This window comes from Eutrema salsugineum, unplaced genomic scaffold (assembly GCF_000478725.1).
Source record: "Eutrema salsugineum unplaced genomic scaffold, Eutsalg1_0 scaffold_20, whole genome shotgun sequence".
NCBI lineage: Eukaryota > Viridiplantae > Streptophyta > Magnoliopsida > Brassicales > Brassicaceae > Eutrema > Eutrema salsugineum.
The window spans coordinates 255,532-271,372 of record NW_006256828.1 but is presented as its reverse complement, the minus strand read 5'-3'; the positions used below and the strand labels follow the sequence as shown (position 1 = coordinate 271,372).

The 15,841-nt window shown below is 35.5% G+C and overlaps 4 protein-coding genes across 4 annotated transcripts; 1 reads left to right on the top strand and 3 right to left on the bottom strand.

The window, feature by feature from the left end:
• Nucleotides 1–125: 125 nt before the first annotated feature.
• Nucleotides 126–2,059, bottom strand: LOC18016151. Its single transcript, XM_006398018.2, has 8 exons — nt 1,668–2,059; nt 1,526–1,581; nt 1,334–1,393; nt 1,166–1,243; nt 936–1,065; nt 809–861; nt 558–737; nt 126–477 (listed from the first exon to the last, which is right to left on the bottom strand). Exons 1-8 carry the CDS (start codon nt 1,987–1,989, stop codon nt 331–333), a joined length of 1,026 nt encoding a protein of 341 aa, XP_006398081.1. The 5' UTR covers nt 1,990–2,059; the 3' UTR covers nt 126–330.
• A 1,363-nt stretch (nt 2,060–3,422) lies between these two features.
• On the top strand, nt 3,423–5,129 carry LOC18016150 (elongation factor Tu, chloroplastic). The gene has a single exon (XM_006398017.2). The coding sequence runs from the start codon at nt 3,523–3,525 to the stop codon at nt 4,963–4,965; it is 1,443 nt and encodes a 480-aa protein (XP_006398080.1). The 5' UTR covers nt 3,423–3,522; the 3' UTR covers nt 4,966–5,129.
• Nucleotides 5,130–5,290: 161 nt separating this feature from the next.
• Nucleotides 5,291–9,385, bottom strand: LOC18016149 (pentatricopeptide repeat-containing protein At3g02330, mitochondrial). The gene is made up of 6 exons (XM_024155317.1): nt 9,308–9,385; nt 6,497–9,190; nt 6,331–6,390; nt 5,934–6,240; nt 5,573–5,752; nt 5,291–5,463 (listed from the first exon to the last, which is right to left on the bottom strand). Exon 2 carries the CDS (start codon nt 9,184–9,186, stop codon nt 6,517–6,519), a length of 2,670 nt encoding a protein of 889 aa, XP_024011085.1. The 5' UTR covers nt 9,187–9,190; nt 9,308–9,385; the 3' UTR covers nt 5,291–5,463; nt 5,573–5,752; nt 5,934–6,240; nt 6,331–6,390; nt 6,497–6,516.
• A 1,180-nt stretch (nt 9,386–10,565) lies between these two features.
• On the bottom strand, nt 10,566–12,327 carry LOC18016147. Its single transcript, XM_006398014.2, has 3 exons — nt 12,186–12,327; nt 11,589–11,669; nt 10,566–10,857 (listed from the first exon to the last, which is right to left on the bottom strand). The coding sequence occupies exons 1-3, from the start codon at nt 12,283–12,285 to the stop codon at nt 10,763–10,765; spliced, it is 276 nt and encodes a 91-aa protein (XP_006398077.1). The 5' UTR covers nt 12,286–12,327; the 3' UTR covers nt 10,566–10,762.
• Between the last annotated feature and the right edge of the window lie 3,514 nt (nt 12,328–15,841).

Genomic DNA, 15,841 nt, shown 5'->3' with positions numbered 1-15,841 from the left:
GGCTTCTATAACGGTTAGTGCCTTGCCGTTTTATACCGTACAAACGGCACGATGTGTACTATATATATCAGAGTTTTGAAACTTACATTCGTTTTATGGCAAGAGAAAATTGAACTCATCCCGCATAATTTGGTTCCTGAACAAATGCTTAATACAACGACACGATTTGAGACCTTATTGTTGGTCTAAAAGGCCACACGTAATCGACGAAATGGCTAAGAACACAAATAAGTTAGCTTTTTGGCCAAATTTCCATCAAAATCTTTCCCATATGCTTTTTAATGTTATATATTATGAACAAATTATGATAGGTTTCTTTCTTGATATGTCTTACGGGTTCTCGCAGAGTTTCCATAGCTTCACAGTTTCGCTTAAACGGACAGGAACTTTGCTAGACCAGTCACTAAGATCAGGCAAGCCTCCGGTCAAGGCAACAAAGTTGAGACCTTCTGAATCTGGAGTTCTCTTCCAGCTTACCTGTATCAAGGATAAATCCACAAAACACGGTTAAATCCTTTACGAGCAAGTAACAATGGAAGATGAAATGTGTTGCTTACTTGTCCAGGAAATGCTTCTGACAAGATCTTGATGGTAGAATTCAACATCCAAACCGAATCACCAAACACTAACTGAGGTTTTCCATTTGCTGCAACTTTCTCTTCTTCGATTCCGGCACAATTCACCATAATGCGACCGTTAGGCATCAGCCTGCTAGCTAGATCCAGCCAAATAGGGACCTAAAGGAAAATTGATATCAAAATACTAAAGACAAGTAGTGTCTATATACAACCATAACCGTTTAAAGTACCTCTTGCAGTTGGTCTAAGACTTTCCCATCAGCGAACAAGTCAACAATGATCCCTAGATCAACACAAGAACTCAAGAATTTTAGACAAGAACTAGAATAGGCAACATACATTATATGGAAATCTCACCAGCATATCTTCCTGAAACATCTTGAGAAGGAAAGAGAGCATCGTCTACATGAACACGAAGGCTACCGCCTTTTGATGTTGGTTTCTCTAGCTCAGATAACCCAAGATAGTATCTTGCTTTCTCAATTAACTACTGTCCAACAAGAGATTCAAGAAATCACAGTGAACTTAAAGAGACCATTTTGCAAAGAAAGTGGGATACATGATTGTGTTAAGATAAGCTTACATACAATTCCGTCAATCTCATAACCTTCAAGCTGCGTAGAAGGCCACAACTCAAGAATCAATCTTGCAGCTGTTCCACCACCCTAAAAACAAAAGTACCTATATCATTGAAGAATTCCACAACGGTATGAGATTCAATGATTGCGCATTAAGATCAATAGAATAGTTCTCACCAAGCCATAGATTGCAATGGGACCATTAGGGATAATAGGCGGCAAACTCGCAAACTCATCCTGCAAGAATCATCAAGAAAAGCACATTTCTAAAGCTGCTATTAAGCATTCACAATTAGCTCCCAAAAGAGAAACAGACAAAGCTATTTGCAGCTCATTTTACAAAAGATTGATGGAAAAATCTAACTTTACCCAGTAGGATCCAGTCCAATTCTGGCCTCCCTTATTGATAACACTATGCACATTCTCTACACAATGTGAAAACAGGTGACAGTTAGAGCCAGAGGAATTTGATAATACAAATTTTAAGACTTTAAATTTTTAAAAATCTCACTAGTTGAATCAAGGAGAAGATATCTGGAAGCAGCAGTATCCACTATAACAATCTCATTGTATCTGCTTCTCACGGCTGTCACAACCCAATAATCTTCTTCTTCTTCTTCATTGTCTTCCTCTATGACAGATTCTTGTTGAATTTGCCTCTCATTACGATCACTTTGCTTGAGGCAAAACGAAATTGAGAATCTGGGTTTGTTCAGAGATGAGTTTATGAACAGGGGTTTTGAAATTTGGGAGGTTTTATATGAAAGGAAACAGCTTTCTTTGTGAGAAAGTGAATGTAGACAAGAGATGGCCATGGAACTCAAAGCTCCCATTTTTACTTAAGTTTTCAGTGATCTCTTTGCGTCTAAACTCTAAAGTCTTATCCTTTTTCCTTCCTACCTTCAGTTATATGTCATTTACAGTCTCAGCTCAAAAGCAAAAGTGGTTTTTGGATTCTCTCGAACCATTTCGACATCACAAGCTAGGCTTTGACATCGGTTCCGGTAAAGAGTTTTGCCGTTTATTGACTCACAAACGGCACGATTTGTGGCTATAGATAGTTCAAAATTTTGTGTCTTCAACAATGACACGATTTGTTAAAGGGACCTTCGTGTTGGTCTAGAGACCACGTAAGCGAGGAAATGGCCACGAACACAAAGTAGTTTGGTCTTTTTTTGCCAATTTCGATCTAATCTTCTTCACCATACGCTTTTTAGTTATAACTATGAACACCATAAATCAATCAATAACGCTTATAATGAAGCAATATAATGGATTTAAATAATATAGCAACATACTTTTTTTTATGCGTTCCAGTTTTAAACTTCAACATAAACAGAACATATCAATTATTATCTTGTTAGTGGACATACAAAATCAATTACTATTGATCCTGAAACTTTGTAAACAAAATCATTTTGTTTCCAAGAAAAATCAATTACTATTGATCCCAAATATTTGTACAGTATTTATGTAATTAACATGTCGTTAATATTTTAAAACTAATTTATAATCGGATTAGCTCGATTCATGACAGAAAATATGAAAAGAACATTTTTTTTTGTCTATCTGAATTTTATTATTTATCAAACATAATCCAAATTCTAAATTTTATTATTAACCAAACATATTTCAAATGCAAAGCCAGAAAAGATAAAAACCTTTTAGAAACTAAGCTGATTAGTTCATAAAACTCTTGGAGACTAAAATCTTTTGTAAAAGAGACAACCAACTTGAATTACATAACACATAAAATCAAACAGTAAACATAAAACCAAACAGTAAACATAAAACAAAACAGTAAACGAAATACAAACTAAAAAGCTAACATTTTTCACAATCCTTGGAAGTTCAGAAGAGATGATCAAATATGAAAAGAATGTTGGTTTGCCACACAAATTAAATTTATAATAGTTGAATTCTAAGTTTTTAAGAATAATGAAGCATTTTTTTGTTTGAATAAATTTTTACAGTTTATTAAAAAGAAATTAGTAAAAAACTCACCATTGTAGTCGATGAGTTAACAAATTCACAATGTATAGTATGAAATATATTTTACCTAGTAAATAAATTAAAATAATATGTTCTTTTTTTTTTGGAACCTCACAAAATCACATGTTCTTTTTTTTTTGGAACCTCACAAAATCACATGTTCTTCAATTTCATTTTTGAGAAATAAAAAAATGAAAAAAAAATAGCAGACTGAATTCGGATAGGCTAATAAGAACCCTTCATTCTTTGCCTCCTTGCCTTCTTCCACTACAGATAAAACACTTGACACTACAATCTCCACTCTTCTCCTCAAAAATTTCCCCCAAATCCACACAAAACCCTAATTCTCCCTCTGCTTCAATTTCCCATCTCCCATGGCGATTTCGTCTCCCGCCGCTACTTCCTCTTCTTCGAGACTCCTCTATTCCTACGCTTCTCCATCTTCTTCCTCCCCTGCTCCCGCCATTTCCACCTCCTGTAAACCAAAATCCCTTACCCTCTCCTCCTCCTTCCTCCCTTCAATCACATCCCTCTCCGTCACCACCTCCTCTCCCACTCACCGTCTCCGTCGCGCGTTCACCGTACGCGCCGCCAGAGGAAAATTCGAGCGGAAGAAGCCTCACGTCAACATCGGCACAATCGGCCACGTCGACCATGGGAAAACCACTTTAACCGCCGCTCTAACCATGGCCTTAGCTTCAATCGGAAGCAGCGTCGCGAAGAAGTACGACGAGATCGACGCGGCTCCGGAGGAGAGAGCTCGCGGGATCACAATCAACACCGCGACGGTCGAGTACGAGACGGAGAATCGCCATTACGCTCACGTCGATTGTCCTGGACACGCCGATTACGTTAAGAACATGATCACCGGAGCTGCTCAGATGGACGGAGCTATCCTCGTCGTTTCCGGCGCCGATGGTCCTATGCCTCAGACGAAAGAGCATATTCTTCTGGCGAAGCAGGTCGGTGTTCCCGATATGGTCGTCTTCTTGAACAAAGAGGATCAAGTCGATGACGCAGAGCTTCTAGAGCTCGTTGAGCTCGAGGTTCGTGAGCTTCTCTCTTCCTACGAATTCAACGGTGATGATATCCCGATTATCTCTGGCTCTGCTTTGTTAGCTGTTGAAACTCTCACTGCGAATCCGAATGTGAAGAGAGGTGAGAACAAATGGGTTGATAAAATCTACGATCTGATGGATTCCGTTGATAGTTACATTCCGATTCCGACGAGGCAGACGGATTTGCCGTTCTTGCTAGCTGTTGAAGACGTGTTCTCGATCACGGGCCGTGGCACTGTAGCCACCGGCCGTGTCGAGAGAGGTACAGTGAAAGTAGGAGAGACAGTAGACTTGGTTGGATTGAGAGAGACGAGGAACTACACAGTTACAGGAGTTGAAATGTTTCAGAAGATTCTTGATGAAGCAATGGCTGGAGATAACGTTGGATTGTTGCTTAGAGGTATACAAAAGGCTGATATTCAAAGAGGTATGGTTTTAGCTAAGCCTGGATCGATCACTCCTCATACAAAGTTTGAAGCGATTGTGTATGTGTTGAAGAAAGAAGAAGGTGGAAGACACTCGCCGTTTTTCGCTGGTTATAGACCTCAGTTTTACATGAGGACGACGGATGTTACTGGTAAAGTGACTAAGATTATGAATGATAAAGATGAGGAATCGAAGATGGTTATGCCTGGTGATAGGGTTAAGATCGTTGTGGAGCTTATTGTGCCTGTTGCTTGTGAACAAGGGATGAGGTTTGCTATTAGAGAAGGAGGCAAGACTGTTGGTGCAGGAGTGATTCAGGCCATTATCGAATGAGAGGAATTAAAGCTTGTTCTTGTTTCTTTTGTGTATTTTTTTTTTTTTGAAGGGTCTGCAATTAGTTTTCTGTTTCATATTTTTCGCCATTCTTATGAGAACTCAGAATCAAAAATGTCATATATTTATCCGGTTTCAATCTGAATTTAAGCTCTCACAGTTTATATCCTTCTTATGTTTGGGGTTAAAAGACAGGTCGCAAGATTTCATTCTACCAAAGTAAATTAATTTAGAAGTGCATATAATACATACTTTTGAAAATTGTACAATGACACTTACATAAATATATATACTAACACATAGAAATCATTATATGTATACTGAATGAGGAATAGGCTCCCATAGAGAGTTCTCTTCCAGCCAATGACACTCACATACATATATATACTAACAAACATAAATCATTATATGTATATTGAATGAGGACTAGGCTCCCAAAGAGAGTTCTCTTCCAGCAAATAAATCATTTGTGAATCTGGAGTTCACTTCCAGCTAAACCTGCATCGAAGATAATCCGCAAAGAGTTAAATCTTTTTTTTTTTTTACATTTTTCCCATTCAAAACGAGCAAGTAACAAGAGGATGGAAGATGAAATATTTTTACTAACTTGTCCAGGAAATGCTTCTGACAAGATCTTGATGGTAGAATTCAACATCCACACCGAATCATCTAACACCAACTGGGGTTTCCCGTTTGCTGCGACTTTCTCTTCTTCGATTTCAGCACAGTTCACCATAATGTGGCCGTTAGGCATCAGTCTGCTAGCTAGATCCAGCCAAATAGGGACCTAAAGGAATATCAAAATACTAAAGACATGAAGTGTCTATATGCAACGAATAATAGTAACAAACAATAACCCTTTATAGCAGCTGATCCAAGACTTTTCCATCAGCGAACAAGTCAACAATGGTCCCTAAATTAACATAAGAATCCAAGAATTTAGACAAGAACTAGAAGAGGCAACATACATTATCTGGAAATTTCACCAGCATATCTTCCCGAAACATCCTGAGAGCATCATCGAAGACTACCGCCTTTTGATGTTGGTTTCTCTAGCTCAGATATGGCTCAAGATAGTCTTTTGCTTTCTCAATCAGGTACTGTCCAACAAGAGTATCAAGAAACCACAGTGAACTCAAGAAACCATTTTGCAAAGAAAGCCGCATTCCTGATTGTGTTATGGTAAGCTTTCATACAATTCCGTCAATCACCCAAGCTTCAAGCTGTACAGAAAGCAACAACTCAAGAACCAATCTTGCCAGCTGTTCAACTACCCTGAAAACAAAAGTAACCATATCATTGAAGATTTCCACAACGGTAAGAGATTCAATGATTGCGCATTCAGCTCGACAGAATAGTGCTCACCAAGCCGTAGATTGCAATGGGGCCATTAGGGATAATAGGCGGCAAACTCGCAAACTCATCCTGCAAAAAGAAAAATGTTGATAGGATTCAACAACAGCACATTAAAATCTTATTGTGCATCTACATTTATCTCCCAAATGAGAAACAAACTAGAAAATTATTTTACCATTGGCTGTGTAAACACATTTAGCAGTAGCACCATTGGTCTTGTTCTTCTTCTTCAACCTTTTGCACCAAAGATGAATCACCAAAGGGTTTCATTTCACTAGAAATCAAACAAAGCTCGTCGTAGATCTCTTCCCATCTAGGATGAGCCTTATCTCCAACGAGAAAAACGTGAAGTTCATCTTTGAGCTCAACCCAACTGCATCCAGGCTCCTTCTTAAGCTTAAAGCCTTTCATACTTCTCCTCATATCCGAAACTTTTCCCCACATTTCTGCATCTGCGTATACATTCGATAGAAGAGTACAAGCTGAAGAATCTTGTGGATCAAATCTCAACAGAGCCGCAGTTGCTTCTTCTGCAATCTCTACATTGTTTCTATGTATCGCGCAGACTCCTAACAACGTTCTCCATATAACATCGTCTCCTTCGAATGGCATCTCTCGTATAAGCTTTAACGCTTCCTTGACTTTTCCACATTTTCCTAAGATATCCACCATGTTCGAGTAATGCGGCAGCTGAGGATCCAAGCCGTAGTCTCTCTTCATCATGTCGAAGTATTCAAGTCCTTTGTCCATTAGACCCATGTGAGCACAGGCTCGGAGTATCGATACGAAAGTCACGTGATTTGGTTTCATGTTTTCGTGTATCATTCTCTCAAACAGCTTCATAGCTTCCTCTCCTTTTCCGTGATGCGCATACCCACAAATCATGGCGTTCCAGGTCACGAAATCTCTTCTCGAGGACTTCTCAAACATCAATCTTGAATCCTTGAGATCTCCACATTTAGAGTACATGTCAACGAGGGTGCTGCAGATATACACATCAGATTGCAATTCTTTCTTGATGACCTGAGCGTGAATCTGTTTGCCTAATCCACCGGAAGCTAGATTCGCACAGGTATCAAGAACCGTTGCATAAGTAAACTTGTCAGGAGTTATGCCCATCTCTATCATCTGTGTAAAAAGCATCTGAGCATCCTCGCTCTGTTCCTTCATTACATACCCAGCAATGATTGAGTTCCATGAAACACACATTTCTTGCAGTCTCTTCTTGTCAAGCTCTTCCATTGTTCCCGGAAACAACCGACTATGTACCTTCTCCGCCTCTTCTATCATTCCACACTTTGAATACATATCGATCAAAGAGCACCCAACAGAGGAATTTGAAGCCATTCCTGATTTGACAACGGCGGAGTGGATCTCCATACCGTAACCCAAAGAACCACCAGCACAAGCTTTCAATACGCTTCCAAAGGTAAACTCATCAGGTTGTATCCTAGAACGGAGCATTAAGAGGAAAAGAGAAAGCGTTTCACATTCTTTTCCGTTCTGCTCATGTGCTGCTATGATCGCATTCCAAGACACAGCATCTCTTCTTTTCATCTCATCGAACACACGAAAGGCTTCAGCCAGAGCTTGGCATTTCCCATACATGTCAATAGCAGCATTTGCAACGCAAACATCTTGTGATAAGTTGCTTTTTACTGCCAAACTGTAAAGCTGAAGCCCCTGTGAAAGACCTTTCACCAAGGCACAAGCCCTGAACACTCCTGATAAACTTATCTCGTCAAAACCAAGACCCGATGACATGAGCCGGTGAAACAACAGTAGAGCTTTGAAACCATGTTCTTCCTGCGAATAACCAGTGATCATTGCGTTATAAGACTGTCGATTAAGATTTTCTGACTTGTCAAACAAAATCTGAGCATCTTGCATATTATCACACTTTGCATACATATCCAGTGTCGCCGTTCTCACTATACCATCTGCCGCAAAATCTGACTTCAAGGCATGAGCATGTAATTGACCACCTAATCTCAATTCAGATAATGCAGCGCATGACCTTAAGATGCTAGCGTAAATCGACTGGCTCACTCCACCACCTACCTTTTGCATCTCCTTGAAAAACATCAAAGCAAGGGACAACAAATTATTCTGAACACAACCCGCGATAATAGCACTCCAAGAGACGGAGTTCTTCTCTGGAATACCACGAAACACTCTAAGCGACTCATCAAATCTCTTGCATTTCGCATACATATCCAACAACGCACTTGCAGCAACCACATCATTATCATAACCCACTCGTATAATAATCCCATGAATCTGCATTCCTAAACTGTGTTCCTCTAAAAAGGAACAAACTTTCAGCATGACGGCAAAAGTTCTACCGTCAAACTCAACACCTGCTCTCCCCATGTCAAGGAAGACCTCAACAGATTTCAAACTCTGACCGTTTTGCAGATACGCGGAAAGCATTGAGTTCCATGACACAACGTCTCTCTCGGGCATCATATCGAAGAAAGAACTCGCTTTAACCATGTCTTTACTTTTCGCGTACCCATTTATCATTGTGTTCCAAGAAACAACATCTCTCAGAGGCATTCTGTCGAATAACATACAAGCAGACACCAAATCTCTAGAGTTTGTGTACATTTGAAGCAGACAATTCAAGACGTACGTAGTGGGTCGAAACCCAGACAATATCATATGAGCATAAGCTTGCTTTCCTAGCTCTAGTGCTCCTTGCTTCGCACATTCCTTGAAAACAAACGAAAAGTTCGTCGTGCTAGTTGATGAGTTCACGTGATTCACAAAATCAGTAAAGTAAGAAGCGATTGGAACTCTTCGGTGTGAGATTACTATGCAATGGAGAGAATGAACGCTTCTGGCAAACGAAAGAAGCTTCATTACTCTGCAAAAAGGATTGATTTTTCAGAAGCAACGCGAAGATTCATAAAATTCGATTTCAGGCGTCAATAACACTAAGACAAAATTTCAGAAGAAGATGGGAAAGACGGAAACGGCTTACCTCCGGCGGTGGGGGTGGTGCAAACGGCGATGGGCTTCGCCGGCTCAGTGTTGGAGAGAGACGGAGACCCGAGAGGGTTTAGGGGGGAGTGAACTTTTCACTTTTTGGGCCTCGAAAATGCATTCCTTTGTATGCACTAAGCCCAATACAATCTCTACAAACAAAAGTTCACCGGGTTGGAGGCAAATGGGAATTTAGGACAGGAGTTTTTGTAGGAACGGGGTCGGGACGAGATTTTGGGAACTAAATAAATGTTATATTTAAAATTTAGGAGGAGACAGAAACAGAACAAAAATTCCAAAAACCTAAATTTTTTTTTCATATAAAATCAAAACATCATTTTGTCCAGCCGATCGAAGAGGCGATTCTCATGAGAGTTTTTTTCTCTTCTCTCTTTTCTTTCTTTCATATCTTTCGAGAGGAAGTTTTTTCTCTCTAATGATCAGAGTTTTTCTGTAAATTGTTAGTTTCCGATTTTGATCGGATAATAAAGCTCTAACTTTGTCTATATTAGTTAGCTTTTTCTCCTCTTCGTTTGGTCTTTTATAGGTTTTGAGGCGGTGGCGAACAGATCCGGTGGTGAGTGTCTAGGATCATCCTCTCTCGGCTAAGAGATTGATCTCTCTTTGAGCCCCCTTTCAAGAGCCATGCATGGCGTTGGGTGGCATGTCTAGGATAAAGGATCAAAAACGATCTGATTTAATCGGAGATTTAAGCATCCAGCAAATTCTAATTTAGGATGAATTAAGCGATAAAAGAACAGCGGTTAGAGAAGGATGCAGATCCATTGGAGTTAACCTATATAGTTATACTCTTTGGATTATCGGTTTCTGGTGCTTTGATCGGCGAAATTGATGAAAAATTCAGGCAAATAAGTTATCAAGCGATTCTCAAAAACAACTGAGGTAATAAATTTAAAAATAAACCAACCAAAACAAATTGAAAAAAAAATAATAAATCATCTATATTTACAAACAAATCTATATTCTCCATTCGTTCGTTGCATATATGAATCCTCATCAGAAAAGAAATTAATCGGACTCTTTGAATAGCCGGTTAAAACTGCTAAACCAGGAATTAAAGGTCCCATCCTAAATTCTCAACCCGGTTCGAACCGGAGAGAAGATTAGCTAATCCGACTCAAACATCAAATCATACATTTATCTCCCAAATGAGAAACAAATAAGAAAATGCTAATTGATTGATGGAAAAATCTAAACATACCCAATAGTAACCAGTCCAATTCTGGCCTCCCTTATTTGATAAAAAAAGCTTTATAAATTGTGAATTTCCCTAGGATATAGTACACAATTTAGAAGCATTTATTACATATTTGATCAAACTTTTTAAAAAGCTTATTTTTCGTGATGGCAGGAAATGTAAATGACACTCACATATTATGTAACTAACACACATAATTCAATATATATATATATATATATATATATATATATATTAATGAGGAATAGGCGAATCTGAATCTTGGTTGCGTCCACCAGCTTGTCCACTAATTGATTTTCCTATATCAATGTGATCCATCAATTTTCTTCCTGCAATATTTGTATTATAAACTGAAGTTATATGCAATTCAATTAACCACAAAAAAAAAAAGAACAAGACGTTATTACGTTTTAAGAAGAGTTTACTTGTAGTTTTTTTTTTTTTTTGCAACTGATAAGTGATAATTGATATAACCGTTTTTTATAGATTATAAAGTGTGTGAAAAAAACTCATATTTCTAACATCAAACGTCACACAACATGAGAGAGATAGATCATCCACCTATTGTTTTGATAAATTTTGCACAAAGATTAGGTACGTATATTGGAGATGAAAAACCTATTTGAAACATTTGAATAAATTAAAACTTTTTATTAGTATTATGTTCGAAGTTTGACCGTGGAATTTCCTAAAACGCAGACTTCTGAACCATTAGACACCTAGGATCGAACTACGTACTTGAGAATTAAAAACTATGCTTTAACCAAAAAGAATTAAAAACTATGATTAATTATTGGTTTCGTAGAAAATACACAATTATATAGGTTCGAACCACTGGAAAGAGTTGATGATTGAAACTAAACTATGCAACCATTTGCCCTATGTACTCATCAATCTCTACGTACAAATTTGTAATTCGATGTTCATATAAAAATACTAAGTCAGCAGAACATTATTACAGACGAATATGCAAATTTGAAATTTTTACTATAAGAGGAGACAGATAATATTATATGAAATTAATTTAAGAGGAAACATATATATAATATTATAGTGTTACCAATATGATCACCATCTTGTCTCTTTGGTGGATATCCTGGCCTTGTTGGTATGTGTTGATAATAATCTAACATTCTCCTCCCTTCACATTATTAACATTCTACTTCAATTATACACTCCACAACAACATAAAATAAAATTCTGGATGAAGTTTTTGATAGTCGAAAACGATGACTATTGTCTATTTTTACTTCTTATTTTGGCTAAAACCCCATTGGTCTTAATTATACTCTTATTCAAAGAGAGAGAATGACAAAACGAACACTGTAAGTTGATTTGAGTATATAAGTAGTAGCCTAAAACCATTTACAGCTTGAAGTTAAATTTAGGAGTCCAATTTTTTTAACAAGTCTATGAATTGTTATTAGAATGGACCTTTGATTGTTTCTCTGTGTGTCTTAATTATAAAATAAAAATAGGTATCAATATATATATATATATATATATATATTTTTTTTTTTTAACAGATCAATTAATCATATTGTAAGTTTTATATTTTGTGAACACACGAATACGAGATAAATATTTACATTTTTGAACTTATACAATACCTAGATTCATGTGAGTAGATTATGTATGTGTTTATTGAAACACTAACCAGTAATTGAATGAGAAGGTAGTGCTGATTCGGTAAGGCAAGGGAAGACGCAAAGGAGCAGAAGCACAAAGAGTACTTGAGTTATCTGTGAAGAACCCATCTCTCTATCTCGTTCTCTTTCTCTTTGGCTGATTGATTTATTTATATATCTGGATGGCGAGGTCAAACTAAAAATTAAATAAAAAAAACAGATCTACAGAAAAATCCAAAAACAAAACAAAAAAATGAATTTTCTACTCCACTATACTTTAATTATTGTTCCTCTTGTATCTCCGTGACCGTTTCTTGTCGCCAATCGCCATCATTGAATGAAATATAGATAGATAGGATTGAATGACTCACACAGGAAAAATAAATATTTTTGAAACCTGATATTAATCGACTTTGAATTATTAAGACAAGTGGAGACATTTCATGTTTAAAGCTACACCAAACGATCTGCGTAATGTCTCATATTCTAAAGCAATTGCTGATGCCTGTGAGTAAATCTTTTAAAGCAAATTATCTAATTACATATCCAAAAAAATTCCTATAACTTTGATAAATTGATGAGAGTAAAACACATGTGTTTAGTTTAAAGTTATTATTGATTAAACTTCATATAACTAATCGTATAAGTTATATTTTCTTAGAGATAAGCTAGACATCAGTTTAGAAGTCAAGCGAAAACTGTAGATCTAATTAAAACTGCGAAACCAGAATTTTACAAAACAACATGCTCACCTAGTCACCTTTCATCTGCTATAACTTTTGATTCCAAACTTCAAACCGAATAATTCTTCTTGTTTATGAAAGTAGACTAGAACAGTTTCGCATGTGACATTGGATTTTTGGTCCATCAAAACATTGCTAAACATTCTAGAAAAATAGAAAACACTTACCTCCATGAAAGATGGCGAATTCTGAAAGCAAAAACCCTTAAATTAATTTTCCTTTATAGGGTTTTGGTTTTATCAATATGGCCATTAGAAAATATCATTCCGATAGAATAATATAATAAAATCAACAAGCAAAGGCGGTAGAAACATTGGAATCTCAGATCAACGTGGCGAGGATTACGTGCCTTGACCACAAGATATTGGTCACGATTGTTGGACGACCTCAAAGGTTTCATGTCGAGACAAGTCGTGACACATGATTTGCATCTTTCTATGAATCTTGTTGGTTTTGATCAAGAGCTACCGAAGAATTACTTTTTGTTATACAAGGTTTTGCTCAAACCACTCGATACATGAGCTTATTACAAAAAAGTGAAACATATATCGTACATTAAATTCGAGTCTTTTAAAATCCATACTGGAAAACACAAACTAAAATATAACATTCATATCTGTATAGTTTTTGTTTTTTTTTTCCAACGCCTCATGGCTACCAATTACTGGAAAATGCAAAAATTTGGGAGATGAAAGCGCTCGATCAATGTGGCCACCACCTTGTTCACTATTTGAAGGTCCATTAAATATTTCTCCACCTGGCTTATAATAAGTCATCAATAACCCTACCCAAAAAGAAAAAAAAATTTACATCAAATTCAAAGCTAACGATGTATAATAGGTGAATATTAAAGAAATTGATAGTTATATCTCTTAATTGAGGATATGAATATTATGAATACCTTTCCCACCTGGTTCACTTTTTGATGGTGGCGTTTCTATGTAAGTCTTCGGACTATACGTAATCATTCGCCTGCCTTCGTTAACCAACAATTTTTTTTCTTGTAAATAGATTATAATGCAAACATAACAAACCTAACGATATGCCTTTCTTTATATTTAAGGCTATAGAAGGGTGTCTAATCTATACTATTAAAAGAGAATGATGTTTTGTGTCTAAACAGATTTTTTACTTGGTTTTTTACTATTCTGTTTTTGGATAACTATTCTGTTGCCAAACAATTATGATTTTAATTTATATTTACCAAATAAGTTAATTTAGTATAATATTAATAAAATAATATATTTTAATTTCAATTTTAATATAAATCCGAAAATTTAGTTTTTATTTTAGATTTGTAATAAATTTCCTTATATATAGATTATATTATCAAAAATTATAAAATAAATTATTATTATATCTTTACAAAAATAATAACCCAAATAATAATTTAGATTTAATTTAAATATTTAAATTTAAATAATATTTTCAATGACAGAAATGAAAATAATACATTATTATATTTTTTATTAAATAAATTTTAAATTTAAATATTTAAAATATACAAATAATATGAACGGACATGTTAAATATTTTAATAATCTTAATTTTTTAAATTAATATAAATGATTATGTTATAATAATATTTTTTAATTGTGATATATTTCAAATTAATATGAACAGACGGGTTAGAGTAATGTTTTTCTAATCGCGGTCATATATATATAATACTAGAAAAGATAAATCAATAGAAACAAATTATGTTTAAACAGAATTTTTTATTAATTATTAGAAAATTTATATATAAACAAAAACAAATATTATATTACATAAATAAATAAAAAAAGTTTCCATGCGGACTTGATAACTAGTTCACCTATATATAGTTATGTGTTTGTGTACTGTGACACTAACCGGTGACTGAAAGTGGTTTAGGATGAGAAGGAAGAGCAGATTCGGTACGGTAAATGAGGGTGCAAAGGAGAAGAACCACAATGAGAACTGGACCTATTTTTGTAAAAATGTTCTTTCCCATCTCTCTCCGCCTCTCTCTGACACAAGTCTTTGAGTTTGGGTTTCTTTTATCTCCGTTTTGACTCAAAGCTTTGAGTAATATAGGCCACAAATGTTTATAATTAAAAAACAATATGTGTGATAGCAAATGTGCATGGTTATTGTAAGTGGCGGATCTAAAACTTATTTTTACTGGTTTATACTATCAAATTCTAACAATATACCTTAAATACATCAAATATATATATAATCAGAAATATTTTTCAATTATATGCTTTCTTCTTTTTATAATTACTCGGTTATAAGAAATTTAGTCCAATGAAAAGCTTGTATTCAATAGAATTAAATTAAACAAAATATCAAAAACATGGAAATAAATACATAATGATTTAATAGTAAATAGAAAATTAAGGTAAAAGGCTCAAATTTGGGAAAAGTAAGGAAAGAAAAATCTGAAGAAGATGGATATTTTATGTGGTATTTTTAATTGAGGACTGAGACATATCAAATAATTTACTCAATCTAACCAATATTTAATCAGACATTTTCTTATACGATTTAATAAATTAACTGGGGGAAAGTGACCCCTACCTTGCACATAGATCCGCCCCTTATTGTAAAACAAGCGAAATAACTAGAAGGAACGAATGAATGGTGATGTAAAATATACTAATTATATAATACTATATATTATAAAAAAATTGTATAATAATAAGTAATTTTTATATGAGGACGATGGATGGTAAAGTGACTAAGATTATGAACGATAAGGAATGTGAACAAGGGATGAGGTTTGCTATTAGAGAAGGTTGGTGCGGGAGTGATACATTCTATCATCGAATGAGGATCTTCATTAGCGGGTTAAAGCGTTTTGAGCTTTTTTTTGAAAGAATTAAAAATATAAGACAAAAAAGTTAAACTATTGTCCCCTTAATACTTATATAAAAAATTTTCTCTTTTTAAGATTTCTATAAATATTTTAACCTCTT